This window comes from Hemiscyllium ocellatum, chromosome 4 (genome assembly GCF_020745735.1).
Source record: "Hemiscyllium ocellatum isolate sHemOce1 chromosome 4, sHemOce1.pat.X.cur, whole genome shotgun sequence".
In the NCBI taxonomy this organism is placed as follows: Eukaryota; Metazoa; Chordata; class Chondrichthyes; order Orectolobiformes; family Hemiscylliidae; genus Hemiscyllium; species Hemiscyllium ocellatum.
Window position 1 is genome coordinate 41,962,692 of NC_083404.1, and position 24,177 is coordinate 41,986,868.

The 24,177-nt window shown below is 40.6% G+C and overlaps 1 protein-coding gene across 3 annotated transcripts in view; it reads left to right on the forward strand.

The window, feature by feature from the left end:
* The window catches only part of mtbp (MDM2 binding protein), a 75,957-nt gene that overhangs the window by 46,237 nt on the left and 5,543 nt on the right, over positions 1-24,177 (forward strand). For all 3 annotated transcript variants that reach the window (XM_060823039.1, XM_060823032.1, XM_060823036.1), the window contains 6 exons: positions 9,955-10,113; positions 13,502-13,597; positions 14,857-15,126; positions 16,728-16,959; positions 17,899-18,012; positions 21,855-21,920. In XM_060823039.1, the coding sequence (XP_060679022.1) occupies positions 9,955-10,113; positions 13,502-13,597; positions 14,857-15,126; positions 16,728-16,959; positions 17,899-18,012; positions 21,855-21,920 (937 nt within the window). The remainder of the gene's footprint in view (positions 1-9,954; positions 10,114-13,501; positions 13,598-14,856; positions 15,127-16,727; positions 16,960-17,898; positions 18,013-21,854; positions 21,921-24,177) is intronic.

Consider the following 24,177-nt stretch of genomic DNA (forward strand, 5'->3'; position numbering starts at 1 on the left):
TAGAACATAGAACAATACAGCACAGAACAGGCCCTTCGGCCCACGATGTTGTGCCGAACATCTATCCTAGATTAAGCACCCATCCACGTACCTATCCAATTGCCGCTTAAAGGTCGCCAATGATTCTGACTCTACCACTCCCACGGGCAGCGCATTCCATGCCCCCACCACTCTCTGGGTAAAGAACCCACCCCTGACATCTCCCCTATACCTTCCACCCTGCACCTTAAATTTATGTTCCCTTGTAACACCCTGTTGTACCCGGGGAAAAAGTTTCTGACTGTCTACTCTATCTATTCCTCTGATCATCTTATAAACCTCTATCAAGTCACCCCTCATCCTTCGCCGTTCCAACGAGAAAAGGCCGAGAACTCTCAACCTATCCTCGTACGACCTATTCTCCATTCCAGGCAACATCCTGGTAAATCTTCTCTGCACCCTCTCCAAAGCTTCCACATCTTTCCTAAAGTGAGGCGACCAGAACTGCACACTACTCCAAATGTGGCCTAACCAAAGTCCTGTACAGCTGCAACATCACTTCACGACTCTTGAATTCAATCCCTCTGCTAATGAACGCTAATACACCATCGAGTAAAAAATGAGGTCTGCAGATGCTGGAGATCACAGCTGCAAATGTGTTGCTGGTCAAAGCACAGCAGGTTAGGCAGCATCTCAGGAATAGAGAATTTGACATTTCGAGCATAAGCCCTTCATCAGGAATGAGAGAGAGAGTAGCCAAGCAGGCTAAGATAAAAGGTAGGGAGGAGGGACTAGGGGGAGGGGCGATGGAGGTGGGATAGGTGGAAGGAGGTCAAGGTGAGGGTGATAGGCCGGAGTGGGGTGGGGGCGGAGAGGTCAGGAAGAGGATTGCAGGTTAGGAGGGCGGTGCTGAGTTGAGGGAACCGACTGAGACAAGGTGGGGGGAGGGGAAATGAGGAAACTGGAGAAATCTGAATTCATACCTTGTGGTTGGAGGGTTCCCAGGCGGAAGATGAGGCGCTCCTCCTCCAGCCGTCGTGTTGTTATGTTCTGCCGGTGGAGGAGTCCAAGGACCTGCATGTCCTCGGTGGAGTGGGAGGGAGAGTTAAAGTGTTGAGCCACGGGGTGATTGGGTTGGTTGGTTCGGGCGTCCCTGAGGTGTTCTCTGAAGCGTTCCGCAAGTAAGCGGCCTGTCTCACCAATATAGAGGAGGCCACATCGGGTGCAGCGGATGCAATAGATGATGTGTGTGGAGGTACAGGTGAACTTGTGGCGGATATGGAAGGATCCCTTGGGGCCTTGGAGGGAAGTGAGTGTGGAGGTGTGGGCGCAAGTTTTACATTTCCTGCGGTTGCAGGGGAAGGTGCCGGGGGTGGAGGTTGGGTTGGTGGGGGGTGTGGATCTGACGAGGGAGTCACGAAGGGAGTGGTCCTTGCGGAACGCTGATAGGGGAGGGGAGGGAAATATATCCTTGGTGGTGGGGTCCGTTTGGAGGTGGCGGAAATGGCGGCGGATGATACGTTGTATGCGGAGGTTGGTGGGGTGATGATACAGAACCCCACTGGTTCTCACCTACCACCCCACCAACCTCCGCATACAACGTATCATCCGCCGCCATTTCCGCCACCTCCAAACGGACCCCCCCACCAAGGATATATTTCCCTCCCCTCCCCTATCAGCGTTCCGCAAGGACCACTCCCTTCGTGACTCCCTCGTCAGATCCACACCCCCCACCAACCCAACCTCCACCCCCGGCACCTTCCCCTGCAACCGCAGGAAATGTAAAACTTGCGCCCACACCTCCACACTCACTTCCCTCCAAGGCCCCAAGGGATCCTTCCATATCCGCCACAAGTTCACCTGTACCTCCACACACATCATCTATTGCATCCGCTGCACCCGATGTGGCCTCCTCTATATTGGTGAGACAGGCCGCTTACTTGCGGAACGCTTCAGAGAACACCTCCGGGCCGCCCGAACCAACCAACCCAATCACCCCGTGGCTCAACACTTTAACTCTCCCTCCCACTCCACCGAGGACATGCAGGTCCTTGGACTCCTCCACCGGCAGAACATAACACGACGGCTGGAGGAGGAGCGCCTCATCTTCCGCCTGGGAACCCTCCAACCACAAGGTATGAATTCAGATTTCTCCAGTTTCCTCATTTCCCCTCCCCCCACCTTGTCTCAGTCGGTTCCCTCAACTCAGCACCGCCCTCCTAACCTGCAATCCTCTTCCTGACCTCTCCGCCCCCACCCCACTCCGGCCTATCACCCTCACCTTGACCTCCTTCCACCTATCCCACCTCCATCGCCCCTCCCTCTAGTCCCTCCTCCCTACCTTTTATTTTAGCCTGCTTGGCTACTCTCTCTCATTCCTGATGAAGGGCTTATGCTCGAAACGTCGAATTCTCTATTCCTGAGATGCTGCCTAACCTGCTGTGCTTTGACCAGCAACACATTTGCAGCTAATACACCATAGGCCTTCTTACAAGCTCTATCCACCTGAGTGGCAACTTTCAAAGATCTATGTACATCGACCCCAAGATCCCTCTGTTCCTCCACCTGACTAAGAACCCTACCGTTAACCCTGTATTCCGCATTCTTATTTGTTTTTCCAAAGTGGACAACCTCACACTTGACAGGGTTGAACTCCATCTGCCACTCCTCAGCCCAGCTCTGCATCATATCTAAGTCCCTTTGCAGCCGACAACAGCCCTCCTCACTGTCCACAACTCCTCCAATCTTCATTCCCTCTTTTATCAGAACTTCTCATAGATCATTCTCTCTCTTTCCTCCCCCCTCCCCACCACCACCGCACCTTCCCACGCAATTGCAGAAGGTGTGAAACCTACTCATTTGCTTCTTCCCTCTTCACCATCCAAGGCCCTAGGCATATCTTCCAGATTAAACACCAATTTTATACACTTCATTCAATCAAGTCTACTATATTTGCTGTTCGGAGTGTTGTCTCCTTTTCACTGGGGAGATGAAAAACAGGCTTAGTGACAGCTTTGCAGAGCATCTACATTCTGTCCGTTAAAATTGACTCCGCTTCCATTTGCCTGCCACTTCAACACGCCGCTGTGCTCCTGTGCCAAAACTTCTGTCACAGACCTACTGCAGTGCTCCTGCAAGCCTCAATGCAGCTCAAAGAACAGCATCTCATTTTTCGCTCGGGGACCCTGCAGCCTCTAGCACTCAATAACAAGTTTAATAACTTTAAAGCCTGATTCCATCCTTGCATTTTTTTCGTAACCCACCCCTACACCCTTGTCCTGGCATGGCATTTGTTCCTATCAGTACAGACCACCTTTCCCACCCACCTTTCATCCTGTTATCACATAACATGGGCTGCTTTCAGCAAAGCCAATCCATTAGCATCATAGAATTTTACAATACAGAAGGAGGCCATTCAACCCATTGTGTCTGGCTCCTGGAAGAGCTAGTCCCACTCTCCAGACCTTAGTCCTCTAATTTCATCATTTTCAAATATATATCGAACTCTCTTTGAAGATTTCTATGGAATCCGTTGCCATTGCTCTCTCAGGCAGTGCATTCCAAAACCTAACAATTCTGGGTAGAGAAGTTTCTCTGCATCTCACTCCTGGCTCGCTTGCTGACAATCTTGAAATTATGACCCCTGGTTACTGTCATGCCAACTAGTGCAAGCAGAATATCCTTCTTTACCTTATCACATTTGTTCATAATTTTAAACATCTTAGTAAGGTTGATTCTTAATCTTCTCTGCTACAAGGAGAATCGACATAATCTGTCTCATCATTCTTGATATCTAAAATCTTTCATTCCTGGTATCATTTGAGTAAACCTCCTTTGAACTCTCTCCTGGGTTTTAACATCCTTCCTTACGTAAAGTGTCCAGAACTTAACTTGGTATGTCTTAATTTTTGTTTTTATATTATCTTCATTCCTGCACTAAAATGGTGATGATAAAAGCCATTATACTGTTTGCTGTCTTAATTGCTGCTGCACCAGCTTTGCGATCTCAAACACAAACATTGTAGTATCTCAAGGTCACACAATAATTAGAGGATTTATATTTCCTGTTCTTCTTTAAAATGTGAAATAAGGTTTTTAAAAAAGATGGCAACAGAGAACACATTCTGGAATTGGGTATAGTCTGAACACCAATTCAAACTCTCTGCTCTCACTATTACTTATTCAGTTTCTGTTCTGTTCTGGTCTATAATCAATAATCTTCTCATCTATCTATCCCTTTTGTCTCTCTTTATGGCTGTCTCCACCAATGCCTCCCTCCCATCTCTCCAGAGCTTGACGTCAGCGTAAAGAGTACATTTTCCTTACGGGTGAAAAATCACTGGACTAAATGTTAATTCTGTTTTTGCCCCAGTGATGCTGCTGTACATGCTGAGTTTTGCCAGCAATTTCTGTTTTTGTTCCAATTTGTTGATGTATGTTTTGAACAGTTCGTGCCCTGTGGTACTCCACTCATCACGGCCTGCCAATGCGAGAATGATCTGTTTATTCCTACTATTTTCTCTGTTTTTGCCAACCCTTAATTCCTGTCAGTATATTGCCTCTAATCCCATGTATGTTAATTTTACTCACCAGCCTCCTGGGAGACTTTATCAAAAACCTTCCAAAGTCCAAGTGTGCTATGTTCATTGGCTCTTCTTTGTCAATTTTGTCAATAATCTTTTCACAAAGCTCAAACTGGTTTTGTCAAACACAGTTTCTCATTTACAAATCCATGCTAACCGTGCCCAATCAGGTCATTGTTAATCAGTAACAATTTATCACATCCTTTATTACAGATCCTAATGTCTTTTCTGTAGTTCCCTTTTTCTCTCTTCCTCTTTTTTTAAATATTGGGGTAACATTTGTCACCACCATTCCAGAATCTATAGAATTTTGGAAAATGGCCACCTACCTAGCATCAACCACCATCATGGCTTACCTCCTTTCAACACTCGAGGGTGTAGAATATCAGGTCTCAGCCATCAATCAATTTTTCAGTCCCGTTAATTTCTCCATAGCTGCCTTAGTAAGACTAATTTCCTTCAATTCCTCATTTTCACTAGTTCTTTGGATCTCTAATTCTCTGAGCTATCTTTCATCTTCCTCGGTGAAGATGGATACAAAGAAATTATTTAGATTCTCTGTCATTTCTCATTTAGTTATCCCACTAGAAATTCCCTTGCATTTGCCTGGAATTGACTCATATAGGTCTTAACCAAAAGTCTCTATTTTTACATACCTATAGAAGCTTTATAGGCTGGTTTTATGTTTTCTTTCTAGTTTATATGCATATTCTGTTCTCTAACTTTTTTGGTCCTCTTGTTGCATCCAAAAACTCTTCCCAATCCTCACATTTACTTCTATTTCTGGCAAACTTAAGTGCCTTTTTTGTTACTTATGCAGTCCTATTTTACTTTGTTAGCCACAGTTAACTGATACTTTGAGAGTTTTTATGACTTGAAGAAGTGTAAGCTGTGTAATAATTCTTTAAAGACGAACCATTGCCTATTTCATATGCTTACTGTTAGACCTTTTTAATGTACTTTCCTAATCTACCTTCGCAAATTTGCTCCTCATATGTTCAAAATTTCCTTTGTTTAAATTTAACACCTTGGCTTTAAATATAACTGCCCCGCACTACAACATAATGTAAGATTCAACCATGTTATGGTTGCTCATTCTTAAAGGAATTTTTACAACAAGGTTATTAATTAGCCCTTTTTGATGGAAGACTGGGGGTTAGCAAATGTGATACTGCTATTTAAGAAAGATAGTAAGGACAAACCAGAGAACTATAGACTGGTGAGCCTGACATCGGTGGTGGGCAAGTTGCTGGAGGGAATTCTGCGGGACAGGATTGACACTTACTTGGAAAGGCAAGGACTGATTAGGGTCATAAGCAGTCAACATGGCTTTGTGCATGGGAAATCATGTCGCAGGAACTTGACTGAGTTTTTGAAAAAGCAACAAAGAGATTGATGAGGGTGGAGCGGTGGACTTAATCTATATGGGCTTCAGTAAGGCATTTGACAAGGTTCCCCATGGGAGACTGGTTAGCAAGGTTAGATCTCATGGAATACAGGGAGAACTAGCCATTTGGATACAGAACTGGCTTGAAGGTAGAAGATAGAGGGTAGTGGTGGAGGGTTGTTTTTCAGACTGGAGGCCTGTGGCCAGTGAGTGCCACAAGGATCTGTGCTGGGTCCACTACTTTTTGTCATGTATATAAATGATTTAGATGTGAATGTAGGAGGTATAGATAGTAAGTTTGCAGATGACACCAAATTGGGAGATGTAGGGGACAGTGAAGAAGGTTACCTCAGTACAATGGGATCTTGATCAGATGGGCCAATGGACTAAGGATTGGCAGATGGAGTTTAATTGAGATAAATGCAAGATGTTGCATTTTGGGAAAGCAAATCTTAGCAGGGCTAGACACTTAATGGTAAGATCCTGGGGAGTGTTGCTGAACAAAGAGATTGTGGAGTGCAGGTTCATAGCTCCTTGAAAGTGGAGTTGCAGATAGATAGGATAGTGAAGATGACATTTGGTATGCTTTCCTTTATTGGTCAGAGTGTTGAGTATAGGAGTTGCGGCTGTACAGGACATTGGTTAGGCCACTTTTGGAATATTGCATGCAATTCTGGTCTCCTTCCTATTGGAAAGATTTATAAGACTGAAAGGTTCAGAAAAGGTTGACAAGGATGTTGCCAGGGTTGGAGGATTCGAGCTTTATGGAAAGGTTGGGGCTATTTTCTCTGGAGCATCAGAGGCTGAGGGTGTGACCTTTATGGAGGTTTATAAAACCGTGAAGGTCATGTATAGGATAAATAGACAAGGACTTTTCTCTGGGTGGGGGACTCCAGAAACTAGAGGGCATAGGTTTAGGGTGAGAGGAGAGAGATATAAAAGAGACCTAATGGGCAACGTTTTCACGCAGAAGGTGGTGCATGTATGGAATGACCTGACAGAGAAAGTGGTGGAGGCTGGTTCAATTGCATTTAAAAGGCATCTGGATGGGTATATGAATAGGAAGGGTTTAGTCTGATATGGGCCAAGTGCTGGCAAATGGGACTAGATTGGGTTAGGATATTTGGTCAGCATGGACGAGTTGGACCGAAGGGTCTGTTTCCGTGCTATACATCTCTGTGACTCTGATTCTTTTCAATAATATTGAACTGATCAAAATCATGGCAAGCTGAAGTCAAATGTGAATTGTTACTGTCATCTTACTACTTGCATGAATTATATGGAATGATTAGGTTTGGCTTTGCTTATTTTTGTCATTACAGCTTGCTTGCAATAATATTAAAAGAATAAATACACTGTGCTACCCAACAAGTGGTTTTCTTGCTAGGTATAAATTTAATTTCTAAACTTTCTCTCTTAAATGCAGCTCACAGAGGAGGAATTTAAGCTTTTTTCAGTTCTTCCTACTTTGAGAGCATGACTCTAATATCCTCACACACCCATTATTCATAGCTTTGCCTAAGTGCTCTGCCAAACATATTTCAGTTCTAGCATTGTAGAGATGGATTTCACATCAGTCTAAAAGATGTTATTTTATTGTCTGTGTAGACAATACTTCTCTAAATTTGTGATAACCAAAGGAGGAGAAACAAGGGGCTAAAATTTTTGTTTTATTTCATATTCAAGTGGGATGTGGGTATCGCTTGCTGGGCCAGCGTTTTGTACCTGTCTTTAGCTGACCTTGAGAAGGCGGTGGTGAGCTACTTTCTTGAACCACTGCAGTCTATGTGCTGCAGGTTGACAAAATCATTAAGGAAGAGGTTCCCAAATTGGGGAACATGATCTGAAACTTAAAGGTTGTGGGCTCCAAGGTAGCAACAGCTACCGTGGAGTTCTGAAGAATAACAGCAAATAAGGAAGGTCAGCAATTTCTAGGTACGAGTATCGCAAGATGTTCTTACTTTCTTTAAATATACACTAGATGGTGGTTTATTGGTTGAATGATTACAGTTTTAGATGGAACTCTATCCCACTGCATCACCCAGTCTCAAACTGCATTTGCAAAAACAAAATTCTGTGCATTTCTTGGGAGGGAAATACATTTGACCCTTGGAGAACGTAGCAGGGGGATCTCTTGACTGGGCTTAAGAGTTTGGTTTTAATCCAACAGTCCGACACATGGAGATAAAATGCAGCTGTGTGGCTATTTATAAGGCAACGTTCCTTTTCTTTGTACAAAATCATTAAGGAGAGCTTCCCAAAGTGGGGATCATATACTGAAACTTAAAGGTTGCAGACTCCCAAGTAGCAACAGCAGTCATGGAGCTCTGAGGAAGAACAGCAGTATTCCCATTTTAATGTGGTAGCATTAGCTTGGGACCCTGAGAAAAATTATCATTAATTTGAAACATCCTACACTTCATAATGATATATTAAGAATGTAACCAATGAATTTCTGTAGGGTCACAGTAGGTAATAAATGCAGATCGAAATATTGACCTTGTTCTACACAGTCCCGAATTATTACTTTGTCAAAAAGTGTGAACGTTTGAATTTTGATTCACAAGTTTACTTGCGTCTTCACAGAAGTTGGAGGGGCAAGTAGGGCTATTTGAACAAGACATTATGCAACATTTTCTTTGGTTAAGATTAAAGCTAAAAGTCCTGAGTACTCTTTAATTTACTTTGTTGTTAAATCCCAGCAAATTTGATATCTTAATAAGTATTTAACAGAGAAACTATTTGCCAGAACCTGTGAAATTGCCTGATTTGGTACTGAAAAGTGGCCAGACTATCTCCAACTACCCTGAAAGGTCAAATATGTCAAACATTTGGTAACAGGTAAAACTTAATGTGCAGTAGCAATAGGTTAGTATTTTCCACTAACAGGAAGCTGCCATCAAGCCAAAAAGATTCTACCTAGCACACAAACAAGTAACATGGTATGTAGTTTCAGTGCCAATTTGATGTCAGGTACATAGGCCATACAGTTGAATGACTGGTGGATTGTATCTCGCAGCACATCTCTCTGGCTGGTTGCAACAGGCCGGAATACTGATTGTACTTAACCAGCCCAAGTTAAAGTTCAGTGAAGCAAAATGTTCTTTCTGATGAAGATGACCTTATTTGAACTACGCTATTTTGGCATAAAATTATTTAGCATATTGTTACTAGAGTCTACACTTAAGGAATGGGTGACCGAACACCTTCAAAATCCTCAACTGATCAAGTACATTGTAAATGTTGAAAGGGGAGAAACTTCTTGTCCAAAGTGATTAATCTAGATGCACAGATGATTATTTCTTGTACCTGATGGTGACATCTTCACCAAAAAGGCTAATTGAGTGCTTGTCTTTATAACTAACACTAGAACACAAGGGTGTAGAAGTAATGCTTCAGCTGTGCAAAGCCCTGGTTAAACCACACCTGAGTACTGTGTGTAATTCTGGGCACCAGGCTTTCAGGAATTATCTATTGAATTTGGAAGTAGTGTGGTGTAGATTCATTAGGATGATACATGGATTCCAAGGGTGAAGCTAAGATTGTATTCATCAGCACTTAGAAATTTAACAATTTATTTTCAAGGTATTAAGGAGAACAGACAGTGTAGATAGGGAGAATTTGTTTCTGCTGGTGGTGCATTGGATATTAATTAGAACCAGTCCTTTCATAAGCAAAATTAGGAAATATTACATGTCACAAACATGCAACTCTCCTGTATTTTTTTACCATATTTTATAATGAATTGATTAACATTGCTGTGATATTTAGCCAATAGAAAGTCAGACGATAAGTAAATAAAATAGAAATGAACTAAATTATAAGTCAAAGTTTAAGCCAATAGGTTTTTTACATCACAGCAGTGATTACACTTTGGGAGTATCTCATTGGTTTTGAAGTCTGTTGGAACATCCTGAAGTTTTAAAAAAAAAATGTTATAGGAAATTAAAGTTTTCTCTTTTATCTGATGGGTTTCTTTTCTAACCATTTTGTATTTGCATTCAGAGTTGGTTCCATGTTAACAAGCTCATCTGAGACTCTTTTGGGACTCAAGGATAGCCAAAGATTACTTCCAGTTCAGCTTGACGCCAAAGAACTGCTAAAATATTTTACACCTGAAGGTTTTCCAGTTGCTGACCTCCAACCTTTACAAATACAGCGAGGGTATGCAGAGTTTTGTTTCTTAATTTTTCTTCTAATTTAGTGAGAAGTGAAAATGTTACAGTGGAAAATCAGCTTTCAAAAGTGATCTAATTTTATAACTGACAAGATGAGTAGTAAAACCTCTGGTGTGCCATATTATTGCACAAGTTTTAATTAGAAACTTGAGAATAGCTGTCGGATGCCTTTGGAACAATACGTGAGCAAACAACCCACACCATCAAGGGAGGTTAAAAGCAGTTGTTTTTTTTTAAAAAGAAGTGGAGATAAAAAAGTCATTTACTAATTAGCTATTGCTGCAATCTATAATCATCTAAGAATTGTTTAATTCCATATTTTCTGGTTAGTTTTAACTCTGCCATCTATTTTATAGGTAATCTCATTCCTTATTTGCTTCAAAGTAGTTCGTTAATACTAAAGATAGTTTTTTGATTCTTTTGAACTGAAGGGTATTTACTACAAAATTATGGTAACGTTTCTGTTGTGTAATGTAATGATTCTCAAGAGAGTAGTGTTCATTGGCTTCATCCATTCTACTGACATCACACGGAGTCCATGGGTAAGCCAAAGAGTTCTACTCTAACTTTAGGAGGGAACAAATATATCTGTACCAGTTAGCTATAGTCCTAGTAATTAAGCCTGACCAAATGTCATTATACTGCTTGATATCATGCACCTTAATATCGAAGAGTAGTGCCTTTTGTGTAAACAACTATAGAGTGTCTCTTCTACCACTTATTACAAGATAGGCCTAAGATAAAGCAGGACTGGTAGCTAGCAACTGCTTGAAACAAACCTTGCCCAGTAACGCGTATTGGTAAAGTGGCAAATGCCACAAGGCACCACGAGTAGTCTTCTGGGAAAGTGCAAGAGTTTCTTTTTGAAGTATAATTGCTGTTATTTTAAAATACTATAATCTAGTAGAATTACAAGAAAAATAAGAGAAGCTGGGAAATTTTGAAGATAAACAGTAAATAATAACAAAAGCAAAATAGTGCAGATGCTGGAAATTTGAAATAAGAATAGTAAGTCAGGTCTGGCAGCATAGCTGGGGAAAAGCAGAAGGACCTTTCTCGTGACTTTTTCATTAAAAGGTAATTGAACTGGAACATTGGGCAGAATCTTTTCTAGGGCTAAGTGAGCATGTGCTACAGCAAGATCTGTAGAAAAATCAGATGACCAAGGTTGGTGAGTCTTTCCTAGATATCAGGACAAACTCATTCCATTTTTTATGCTTATGCTGAGTGACATGTTAAGTTTCACAGTAGGCAACTGTGAACAGCCAATAAGAAAGTTTGCTTTTTTAATGTCACAACTCACTTCATTAATGTCCAGCTTCCCATTTTGCCAACCAAGCTGTCATACCACTCTCTCTCTCTGAGCCTCCGTGGATGTTCACAGCATTCCTGCTTCCATTGTTGTGCCTTGCCTGTTGGCTATTTGTCCCCTCAATAAGAGATGCAAGGTTCCTATTTCTGCCTTGCCTTGCTGTTTAGCGCACACACAAAGACAGGAAGCTTGCCCTCGTTATCAGCAGCTCTGTCAAGAAGAACAGCCTTTAGTTGGTTGATCATGATGTAGTAAGACAAGGGTTGCTTTCAGTACTAGTCCTGGGGCTTGGATATGGTCACTCAGCCACTTGCAGTCAGAGTTGGTATGATCCCCACGTAAGGGATGAGGAGACAAATATCGGAGCACACCACCCATTTTGACTTTCTTTGCCCGACTGAGGATGCTTTCCACTTAGAAACTGAGCCGAGTGGGTGTTTATGGAAATTAAATTGGGCTGTTTACCTACTTTTGGTGTCAGTGAGTGATGTCCTGAACGAGTGAGTAGATAGCACAGAGGGCATACAGATTTAGTGGTGTTAGGCTGAGTGAGTACAAGTGAGACAATGTTGTAGGAAATGAGGCGAGTGGGAGAGCATGCACCTTGGTGGCAGGCAGGTCTGTGTGTGCATATAATGTAGTGGAAAAAGGATGTTGGTACTAATGCTGGTGGTGAAGGACTTTGACCTTCTTCCTACCCTGCTCGCCACTCATCCAGAGGACTGAGATAACATTTAGCCTGGGTGGCAACCTCAGACAGGCTAGCTTTGTCTGGTGCTGTAGTCTCCATTGCTGACCTGGGGGAAGAGGAGTCGTTCTTTAGAATCTTCTAGAATCCCTACAGTGTGGAAACAGGACATTCAGTCCAATGAGTTCACATGAACCTCTGAAGAGCATCCCACCCAGACTCATTGCCTATACCTGTAACCCTGAGTTTCCCATGGACTAATGCATCTAACCTACACATCTCTGTACTCGACGGACAATCCACCAAACCTGCACATCTTTGAACTGTGGGAGGAAACTGGAGCACCTGGCGGAAACCTGTGCAGACACTGGGAGAATGCACAAACTCCACACACAATCTCCCCAAGGATGAAATCGAACCTAGGTCCCTAGCGCTGTGAGGCAGCAGTGCTAACCACTAAGCTACTGTGCCGCCCATGTGTCTACATCACCTTGTCCAGTAGAAGCAAAGCCTGCAACACAGGTATCTCCCCTGCCTGCTAATGTTTGTGGCACATGTGAGGAACCTTGCATGACAGCATTGGACTGTGCTGGTACTTGTTTGGGTGTACAATGAGTTTTTAAAGATGTCACAGATACAGGGGATGCTAGTTTTCAATGGATATCCTGACAGTGACAGCGTCAGGGTGAGATTTCCTCCAAAAAAAAATTAAGATTAGATTAGATTACTTACAATGTGGAAACGGGCCCTTCGGCCCAACAAGTCCACACCGACCCACCGAAACGCAACCCACCCTACCCCTACATTTACCCCTTACCTAACACTATGGGCAATTTAGCATGGCCAATTCACCTGACCCGCACATCTTTGGACTGTGGGAGGAAACCGGAGCACCCGGAGGAAACCCACGCAGACACGGGGAGAACGTGCAAACTCCACACAGTCAGTCGCCTAAGTCGGGAATTGAACCCGGGTCTCAGGCGCTGTGAGGCAGCAGTGCTAACCACTGTGCCACCGTGCCGCCCATATTAATGGAACTTTCACTTTGCCAAAAATAAATATAAAGTTTAAGATGCTGCTTGACCTTCTGAAATTTTCTACGTTTTTGTTCTTATTTAGTAAATTATTTGTGATGCACTCCTACAAGTTATCATTTTTAGTTGGTGGTGCTTTTTCAAGTTTTTGGTGAACTGAACATTGACTTAAAAATGGATTTTAAATTATCTAGCTTGTTTACAGTTATTGCATTTCATTTCATCTATTTTGTAGGCATAATTAGTGTGTATTTATTGATAAATTAAAATTGTTCAAAAATGTGACAAGGCACAAATCTTAGCCTGGTATTTTTTTGAAAATATTTTATTTCCTTTGCAGTGAAAATGAGTTTCCACTCACCCCCGAGATGACTCTGCAGAAGCTGAAAGGTTTGTCATTTGAAAAGGCTACTGAATGCCACTACCATGGAGTTGAGTGAGTATAATGTTCTAAAGGCTCACATAATATAGCATGTGAAATGTAAGCCATATCTTTCTTCTTACTATGGGTAAGGAGTGTTAGCAAACAATGTCTGTAAACTTGAGATGAATGCCATTTTTAAGAAAAACTAATTTTAACAGAAACAAAAAATCTAACACCAGAGAAATTGGCCAGTTCAGATGAAAGGTCACATACCTGAAAGATTAAATGTTTTTCTGTCCTGCTGAACTTTTCCAATATGTTGTGTTTTTATTTCAGATTTCCAACATCTGCAAAGTTTTATTTTTGCACCTGTGCATCTCAGTTTGTACTTTTGAGTTCTTGAGCTTCCTGCCTGTTTATAATCAGCCTTTGTAGAAAATTACTTGGACTAAATCTTTGTTTTCCTTCGCTAGGTTGAAATGTCATACGTCCCACACATCCCTACTGTTAGCAGTTTATCGATTATTAATCTATCCTATGCCTTTGCTTGAAGGATATCTAATAAACTAGGAACATGATGGTATCAGTTCCTTTACCTGCCAGTACAACAGTTTGCATTTTTTCAGCCTTTCCCAAATTCATCTCGAGTGTAGAAAACTATTTTTGTGATGTACAGACAAACGTGATTTCCTGTTGCTGCCTCCTGTACCGCCTCTTAAAATGTTGCTTCTACTTGCAATGCTGACCCCCACTGCTTAGCTCGTCAGCAGCAAGGCAATTTCTGTTGAAGCTTAAAAGCTGATTGGAGCAAAACAGTGTGAGAGACCAGAAAAGATGAATGTTGTAGCCCTTTCCAAAATAACTTAATGATTTTTTTTATGGTTCACTTATACTCCTAAATCACTTTGTCCGTCAAGAAGCTATCCAGCCAACACTCGATTCTGCTGAAGTTGCCCTTCTGTTGTCTGTCATGCCAAATCTTCTCAAATCCATCACCTTCTGTATCTAGCAGCCTGATTTAAGTCATCTCCTTGTTCCTTTCTCTGATTAATGGCATTGTGGTGCTTGTCAACATTTATATATACTTGGAATCCTGAAAACCAAAAAATAAACAGTCCTTGTTTCTGTATACCTCCTCATAGCCTAGTTGTCTAATCTCCAGAATTTGAAAGTTGTGCGTACTTTCATGGTAGATGATATTCCAAGGGTAAATCACCATAACTGCCCAGTTTATGGGTGAGAGCACTGATGTAACTATTTTATGCACAACATGGCTTATCTGCCACACTGGTTATTTTGAGTTTGTAATAGACACCTTATGAAAATTTCAGGTATTGCCTGGACAACAGCAGAGCACTTGAAAAGGATATTCGATTTGGGAAACTTCAGTCTCGCCTTATCCGCTATGAAACTAACACAACCTGTTCGAGAGAACAGTGTCCAGTTATTTATGGGTTAAGCCCACTGTCGTCTCCTGCAGTCCTTTCAGAACCTGGAAGTGTACCGGATGGTGAAGCTTTACAGAACGATCAGAAAAATACTGGTGGGACAGGACAAAAGCGTACATCAAGGAAGGTGGAGAGTTTCCATCTCAGCAAAAGGTAACTTTCAAATGGCGATAACAACAAAATACGCTGCAACTTTTTAGTCATTCAGCCTGCACCTGTACTAAATGGAAGAATGTTGACATTTGTGATGCCATCTACCTTCACTCAACCAGGAGTTGTATCTGAAACTTTCATGCTCATTTTAGTTTTGACAGATCCAGTCTCATTTGCTGAATGCTTCCAGCAGTTTTGTACATTTGTTTCAGACTTACAGTACTTTGTAACCTTCAATAGCCTGTGATTGCAAATGACTTTATAGCTGCTAATTTGGAATCATTTGTTTGCATGTCTCTGTCCCTCCATTATTTCCACTCCCCTCTTTTATCCCAATATTGGCGTGATATTAAACAACTGAAATATTGAGCTGCATCGCCAAAGTCTTTTTGTACTCATCTGGGCAATACAAGAATGCCAATTTTCAGAAGTTTTATAATAATTTACATTGCAAAGTAAAGGGCTGCTGATTGATTAGCTACCATGAAGAAAGCTAAGTCCACTTGCCAACCAAAGGGGAATTACAGGTATTCAAGCTCCGGGGCAATTCTTTTTAAAGTGCAATGTTTGAACATATTCCTTTAGATTGCATGCAAATAGGAACCCATTCTGTGTAAGCTACCGCTGGTAAGTCAAAATATTACAAGCTTGACAGATTATCTTAAATTGGTTATTAGTACAGCCATTGGTGCACTGGGGGGGGATGGTAGGGGGAGCAGCTGGTTGGGGGTGGTGCAGGGAGACAAACCTCAAAAGGAGCAGCTCTGACAGCCATGATTTTCTCCTGTCCTCCATTTTGGACAGGTCCTTAAAAGTGGAGCCACAGATAGACAAGGCGTTTGGTACGTTTACCTTTATTGGTCAGTGCATTGAGTATAGGAGTTGAGAGGTCATGTTGATTCTATACAGGACATTGGATAGGCCACTTTTGGAATATTTGTTCAGTTCTGGTCTCCCTGCTAGAAGAAAGGTGTTGTGAAATTGAAACTGTTCAGAAAAGATTCACAAGGATATTGCCAGGGTTGTATGGTTTGAGCTATAGGGTGAGGCTGAATAGGCTGGGACTATTTTCTCTGGAACCTTGGAGGCTGAGGATTGACTTTATCAAGTTTATAAAACCGTGAGGGAAATGGGTAGAGTGAATAGCCAAGGTCTTTTTCCCAGGTTAGGGGAATCCAAATCTAGAGGACAAAAGCTTAAGGTGAGAGGGGAAAGATTTCGGAGGGGCAACTTTTTCATTCAGATGGTGGTGCATGCATGGAATGAGTTGCAAAGGAAGTGGAGGAGGCTGGTACATTTACAACATTTTAAAAGGCATCTAGATGGGCACATGAAAAGGAAGGGTTTAGAAAGGTATCAGACTAGATTAATTTAGGATATCTGGTTAGCATGGATGTTGGATTGAAGGGTCTGTTTCCACGCTGTATGACTTTATGACTCTATAATGGTTGCTTGTAATAATAACAGCTGAAACATCTACACAATGATAAATAGCAGAAAAGAAAAAGAAACAGCATAAGTTATATGGTTAGCTTTGTTGGAATTGTGATAGTTCGGATATGCCCATTGAAAACTAATCTTCATTGCTTTGTCTCTCCCAGACTTAGCAAATCCAAAAGCACAGAATCTCTGAATTCCGAGTATTCACTCCGAACATTACAGGAGGCTGGAAATAATGGAAATAATTCTGTAGCTGGTTTGCGGGAACACGGTCAAAGGCTTGCAGCTGTTTCAACTTCCAGTAAGGAGCCCAATAGCCAGATTCAGAGAATGGCAACAAAGGCTTGTCATGAAAGTGTGAAAAAAGAATCACGATCTCAGAAGCACAAAAGGGTAAGGCATGTGTCAGGTTGTTTTATCGTATAAGAATTCTCTTTTATAACAGTACAAGAATAACAGTATACAAAGCTGCCAAACCTGCTGAGATTTTCCAGCAATTTCTGTTTTTGTGACTAATCTGTTACAAGCAAAAGACAAGCACACTTGGGACATAACATTTCTATATGTCGAATGGAGCTTGGCTTTCCCTGAACTTCCCCTTTTTTTGTGTTCATTTCTGATTTCAGTTCAAAACTAGGGTTTCACAAGTGTAGTCATGAGAAGATGAGGACTTATGCACTGGTTTTCCAATTCAAGTCATGGGGTCAGATGCATCTCTGAATCAATTGTGACAGTTAATGTAAGTTTATGGACAATTTGCTGCTAGTTTAGTTGAAACTTTTTTCCTTATAATATTTATCCTGCACGTGACTTTGTTCTAGTTTGGATTTTTTTTCCTCAGAAACATTATTTATATCAGTGGGAATTTGTTGTGCTGATATGCTCAGAAGTAGAAAGGAACTTATGGAGGGATTTTAAGTGAGGTATACTGCCCAAAAGTCTGCACAATAACCTCTGCAGATAGGTGCTGAAATTTTGTCACAATGTCTGATTTTTGGAAATAACTTTTCCCAAAGGAATAAAAATAAATCCTAGAGCAGATTTGACACTGTCTAGGGGAAAGCAACAGTGCACATTGCAAGTTCAGTAAGACTCTTCGAAACTTGGAGTTTCTAATTTCATAACTTTTTTTTAAAGATGTTGGTTGACCATTCTAAATTGTGTTACTCTGAGGGCAGCATAACTAAGGTACATCAATTCATGGGTCAGAGATAGAAAGTGTGTTTTGGAATTAATCTGTAAGAAAACCTATTTCTTGAATCATTTAAGAACAGGACCTGAGTAGAGAAATGTTCCTTCATTTTAGTTTACACCCTGGTATTTTCTCTTTAGATGCTGAAAGAAGTTGTGGCAAAAGTACTCGAAAATAATGGAATTTCAAAGAAGCATAAATCTTTTCCATCTTGCAGTCAACGTTTGTTTAAAATATCCATGCTTTACCTGAAGGTAAGGTTCTTTAGTCTAGCACTCTGGGCCACCAAAATTGTGTTGTTGCAGCGTATTTCAAAGCCATTGGTCTTTATTTTTTTGAGGAACATTTAGCTTTTCGGGGCAACATGTTTGAATTGGTTTTCTTTGGTATTTTAAAGTCAATTAATGTCTATCTTCATTATGCAGTAATCAAGTCTTTATTTTGTTTCACAATGATCCTTTCATTAGATAGAATGGATTGCATTTTATGGTCACAAATTGAGTAGGCCACACCCCCTCATATGCAAAATATGGTGTGATGATGATGGCTCAGCAATTCAAAGTCAGCATACCAATGTTTGTCAGATGTCCAATTGCCATTTTGAAATAACCAATTAACAACCTATTGATCAAGTTTAAAAAACCAATTGTGTGCTTTTTTTTCGCTGCCAACTCAGTTTCCCAGGTATTAATTAGAAACTTTTGGAGTACTTTACAGTATGGTTGAGGAAGCAACAGAAGGCTGGAAGGAAAGGCCTTCCCAAAGGTCTATGGCTGCATGAAGTAGCAAAGTCTGATGGTGAAGATGATATCATTTCTATGTTTCTTTATTCATTTAATCTTTTGAAGGTGCCTTCAAAAAGTGATTGAGAATTGGACCTTTAAATTGGTGACAGTGACCAGTTTCTTGTTCAGAGCATAATTCCCTCTCCAGTGTAATGTCCTGGTCTAGGCTGCTGACTGAGCAATAAGACCCCCTTGACACTATTAATTTGCTACTTTTCTGCCATGCAGCCATTTTTGGTGTTTGCTGAGATATCAATGTTAAAGATGTAGCAGACCACTCCTTTCCATTTCACCTTTCTCTGCCGTGAAATTAGAAAACTCAGGCCAGTATTACCATTAAATTTTCCTTTGTATCATACGAATCTGAATGTTCACGGGGGACTTTTTGCTTTGGTTTCCTTCAGGTGTACGAAATGTAGTGGTAGGCTTACTGCCAATGTTCGCACTTGCTAGTCACATGCTCAGGATGATGAAACTTATGTATTTTGTGGAGTTTCTTTGGTAATGAGCAACTATAAATGTCAAGGAAATTTTCAGTACTGAAAGAGAAGTCACAGAAGTAGATGTTGAAACCAAATTGGAAGTGAATAATTTCAAAATAATGTGGGAATGTATTTTTTTTTAATGGTATGGACACACTTAGTCCTTGGCTGAACTTTGAGTGGCTGTGCTCTTTTGAAGTAATCTGCAATTTTCAGATCATCATGGAGATGTCATGTCTTCAAATGTAGATTCTTAAGAAGTTAATCCATGATTTTATTTGATGGAATCTATATATCTTATGACTAAAAATTGATGTCCTGACGATAGATGTCAGTTCAAAAACATCTTGTAGAAGATTCAAGCAGGAATGGTGAAGCTTGTGTAAAGAAAGATTTGAATGGATGACAGTGGAGGAGTTTGGAGAATGGGGCGGTAAAGTCTGATGACCTTCACAGCTAGCTTGACTACAGTGACAGACCAATCCTTTGACAAAGGACTAGCTTCAAAGAAGACTTTTTTTTAAAATCAGAAAATTCTCTTCTTTAACTATTTATTTTTTGTGGCCAGTAGCTTTTCTTTAAAAGTTAAAATTTATATTTACAGCATTATTTCAATTGTGACTGTGATGACCCTGGTAATTGTACTGCTAACAATAATATTCCTTGATACTGTATCAATGATATGATGATTTAAATCCAGTCCTTACCTGTGAAAAGAGCAATTATTACTTTATGCTGGGTTTTGTAAATAAAGCATTTTCAAATTTCCTCTGACTGATGGTGAAAATCACTATGTAATTTCAGATATCAGTGACAATAACAAATTAAAATATTACTATTGGTTAAAAAGTATGTAATTCAAATAGGTAGGTAATCTTCCCCAAAAATGTAGATACTAATGGATTTTTTTAAAGATAAAGTAGGAAATTGTAGCATTGCTTTGTCTGTTGATGCTCCTCATGATAGACCAATAGCAAGTATTACGTATCCAGATCCAAGAGTAATGAATGGTCAACTTTCGAGCTATGTTTTGGTGGAAGGCAATCGCTCCAATTCAGAATAATTTAATTATTTCTTAAATAATTTACTCTTTCATGGGCTAGGTGAACATTTCTTGCCCACTCCAAAATACATTTGGCAAATGTGATGGTCAGCTACATTCTTGAATCTAAGGATATTGCATTATCACCACTGGAAGATTCCATTTTGTTAGAAGGTAACATTATTTTTGCTGCCAGATCAAACCAGAATGTGCAGTATAGTCAAATAGATGGGTAAGTCCATGTTCCTGTTCTCCCAGTTCCTGGTCACTTTCACAGGGAACTTCCATTAGAGTTTGGGCTTATAAGATTGTAGCTCTGATTTATGGATCAAAGGTTCCTGTATTTGCAGTTGTTCAATGGAATTACACTCTTTCCCTTGCATGATGGGACTAAAGTTATGGCACCATATAATTATTCTTCAAACATGGTGCTTCTAATTTCTATTATAGAATTTTCAACAAAAAGACCAGTCCACTGTGTTATTGCTTTGCTCCAAGTGAACCACTAGTTTTAATACTACTGTCCCTCTCACTTCCCTTACAAATGTGTGTAACAGACAGAAAATGATAAATGATTCATCAAACCTGCTATATCTTGTCATACAATATTTGCACACAATTTGCCCATTCTTCTCCCATTCTATGCACCCATGCAATCTCCTGGGAGACAGTAAAAGGCTTGCTGCTTTGGGAAATTTTTCTGCAACCCTGAAGCAAGTTTTACTAATTTAAAATTCTTAATGTATGACTTCAACATGATTTTTTTTTTGCTGTCCCCCACATCAGCTAGATATTTTATGATTATGTAAGTGTTCCAACATTAATCATATGTACATTGAACTACGTTTCTCATCCAAAAGAAGAAAATGGCCCTTGAAGAAAGTCAGTATCTTGGCAAGGAACTGATAGAGGCAATCAGCTGCTAGATCAACAAGTTGGTATGCTCGCCAATAAAATAAAATTCTGTTTGCATTGGGGAGAGTGGGAGGCAATAGGTTAACTTAGTCAACATTTTACTTAGAGTTTATGGGCTTTTAGTTGAAAAGTGTGGTGCTGGAAAAGCGCAGCAGGTCAGGCAGCATGTGAGGAGCAGGAGAATCGACGTTTCAGGCATAAGCCATTCTTCAGAAATTTTTCAACTCTGGTCTCCAGCATCTGCAATCCTCACTTTATCCTTTATGGGCTTTTAACTAATTGCTGGCCAAGAATAAAGCGTTCAATAAATAACCTTAATGCTAAACTAGTTTGGCTTAACATTAACCACCTTGAAAGAGTGAAAGGCATTTAGAGTCCTATTTTTTAAAAAGTATCTTTTATCTGTGAAGCTTTCCTTGTCTTCCTACCTATTATCAAATGGTTTGTAACAGTCAGGGTATATTTAATTTTTTTTAAGTAGTTTATCGTTGAGAAGAAAATCTGAGAATTAGATCTTGTACTGTGTTTAGTTTTGCAGGCACAATGAAGGCAAGCAGCTGGACAGCAGTAGGAAGGACTACAATATGGATCTTTTTTGTATGATTATCATATAGTTCTGAATAATTAAGTATTTTTATGCGTTAGTTTTGATTATAAATACAAAATCTTGGTTGAAAAACTAGAATGCTGTTATATCTGAAAATATTGCACCAGATGATATGAGCACGTAAATTAGGTGAAGGAGTAGGCCGTTTGCTCATCAAGTCTGCTCTATCATTTGATAGTGGCCTCAACCCTATTTTTGATGTCATGTAAAGTTTTATAAAATTACATTATATGATTCAGAATTCCCAATTGACTTTTAACTATAGGATTTAAAAACGTCACGTGGACTACATGAAGAAATGAAAAAGACTGCAAACAATAATGTGCGACAGGTGAGCATAATTCTTTGTCAAGATGTATCCTAGTTACTGTCTTATTGTCTTATGTTTTGGTTAGGTTCCTACACCACTATTGTAATGATCACATATGTTTTTGCGAGAACTAATATCATAATCTCATCTCATCTTTTACTTTTATTTTTATTTTAAATTTATTCATGGGTTATGGGTGCTACTATCTGGGCCACTGTTGCCATCCCTAATTGCTCATGAGCAAAGTGCTGGTGAGCTGCCTTCTTAAACTATTGCAGTCCATGTGGTGCAGACATTCCTACAATGTTACTAGGAAGGGAGCTCCAGGATTCTGATTCAGGAAAGAATGGCAATGTGGTTCTAAGTCAGAACAGTATGTGGTTGGAAGGGAAACTTGGAGTTCCCTTGCATTCTTCTGCCCTTCTAGGTAGTAGAGGGTGTGGGTTTGTTAGTTGTTGTTGGAAGGAGTCGCGGTGATTGGCTGCTATGGATCTTGTGGATAGAACTCACTGCTGTCGCTTTGCATCACTTAAAAGCTATACCACAAATGTCATCAAATTAATTGGCAATTTCTTGAATTAGTCCTTTATTTAATTAACAATGTTAATAAATTGAAGTGAAGTACCCAGATAACTGGTCTTTTCATGTCTATGATGAAAGCATTATTGCTTGACATTCCACATGTCATTTCAGGGTGGGGATGGGGAGGTAAATAAAGGTCAAACGTTGCTTCAAAGGTGATATGGTTCTCAAATGAAGGGTTGGAATTTATGGTGCAAGTCAGATACACCATAACTGTACCTGTTCTTAATTGCGTACTAAATGCTTTCTTAAGTAAAACTTGTAAAATGTTTATTTACTTAGCTCTGAGCATCAAACCAGATAGTAGCTGAGTCTATAGACTTTTAAAAAAAGCCAACTTTGACAGAAGTCAGGAGGGCAAAAAAGGGGGCATGAGACAACTTTAGCAAATGCGGTAAGGAGAATCAAAAGGGCTTTTATAAATACATTACGGACAAAAGGGTATCTAGGGAGAGAATAGGGTCCTTCAAAGATCAGCAAAGCAGCCTATGTATGGAGCCGCAGAATATGTGGGAGATGCTTAAAGAGTATTTTGCAGCAGTGTTTACTGTGGAAAAGGACATGAACGATATAGAATATGGTGAAATACATGGTGACATCTTGAAAAATGTTCATATTACAGAGGAGGTGGTTCTGGATGTCTTGAAATGCATAAAGGTGGATAAATCACTAGGACCTGATCAAGTGTGCTCTAGAACTCTGGGAAATGATTGCTGAGCACCTTGCTGAGATATTTGTATTCTCTGTAGTCACAGTTGGGGTGCTAGAAGATTAGAGGTTGGCTAACATGGAACCACTATTTAAAAAAGAAGGTAAGGAAAAGCCAGGAACTGGAGACCGGTGAACCTGTAATAGGTGGTGGGCAAATTGTTGGAGGGAATCCTGAGGAACAGGATTTTCATGTATTTGGAAAGGCTAGGATTGTTTTCTGAACAAATTGCAAAGAGGATTGGTGAGGGCAGAGTGGTAGATCTACATGGACTTCAGTAAGGCATTTGACAAGGTTCCCTATGGGAGACTGGTTAGCAAGGTTAGACCTCATGGAATTCAGGGAGAACTAGGATGATGGTGAAGGGTTGCTTTTCATACTGGAGGCTTGTGATCAGTGGAATGTCACAAGGATCAGTACTGGGTCCAGTACTTTTCATCATTTATATAAGCGATTTGCATGTGAACATAGGCGGTATAGTTAGTAAGTTTGCAGATGACACCAAAATTGGAGGTGTAGTGGACAGTGAAGAAGGTTACCACAGATTACAATGGGATTTTGATCAGATGGGCCAATGGGCTGAGGAGTGGCAGATGAGTTTAATTTAGATAAATGTGAGGTGCTGCATTTTGGAAAAGCAAACTAGAACAGGACTTGTATTCTTAATGGTAAAGTCCTAGGGGAGTGTTGCTGAACAAAGAAACCTTGGGGTGCAGGCTCATAGTTGCTTGAAAGTAGAGTTGTAGGTAGATAGAATAGTGAAGAAGGTGTTTGGTATGCTTTCCCTTATTGGTCAGGGTATTGAGTGTAGGAGTTGGAATGTCATGTTGCGGCTTCACAGGACATTAGTTTGGCCACTTCAGGAATACTGTGTGCAATTCTGGTCTCGTTCCTATTGGAAGGGTGTTGTGAAACTTGAAAGGGAAAGGGTTCAGAAAAGATTTGCAGGACGTTGCAAGGGTCGGAGGATTTGATCTACAGGGAGAA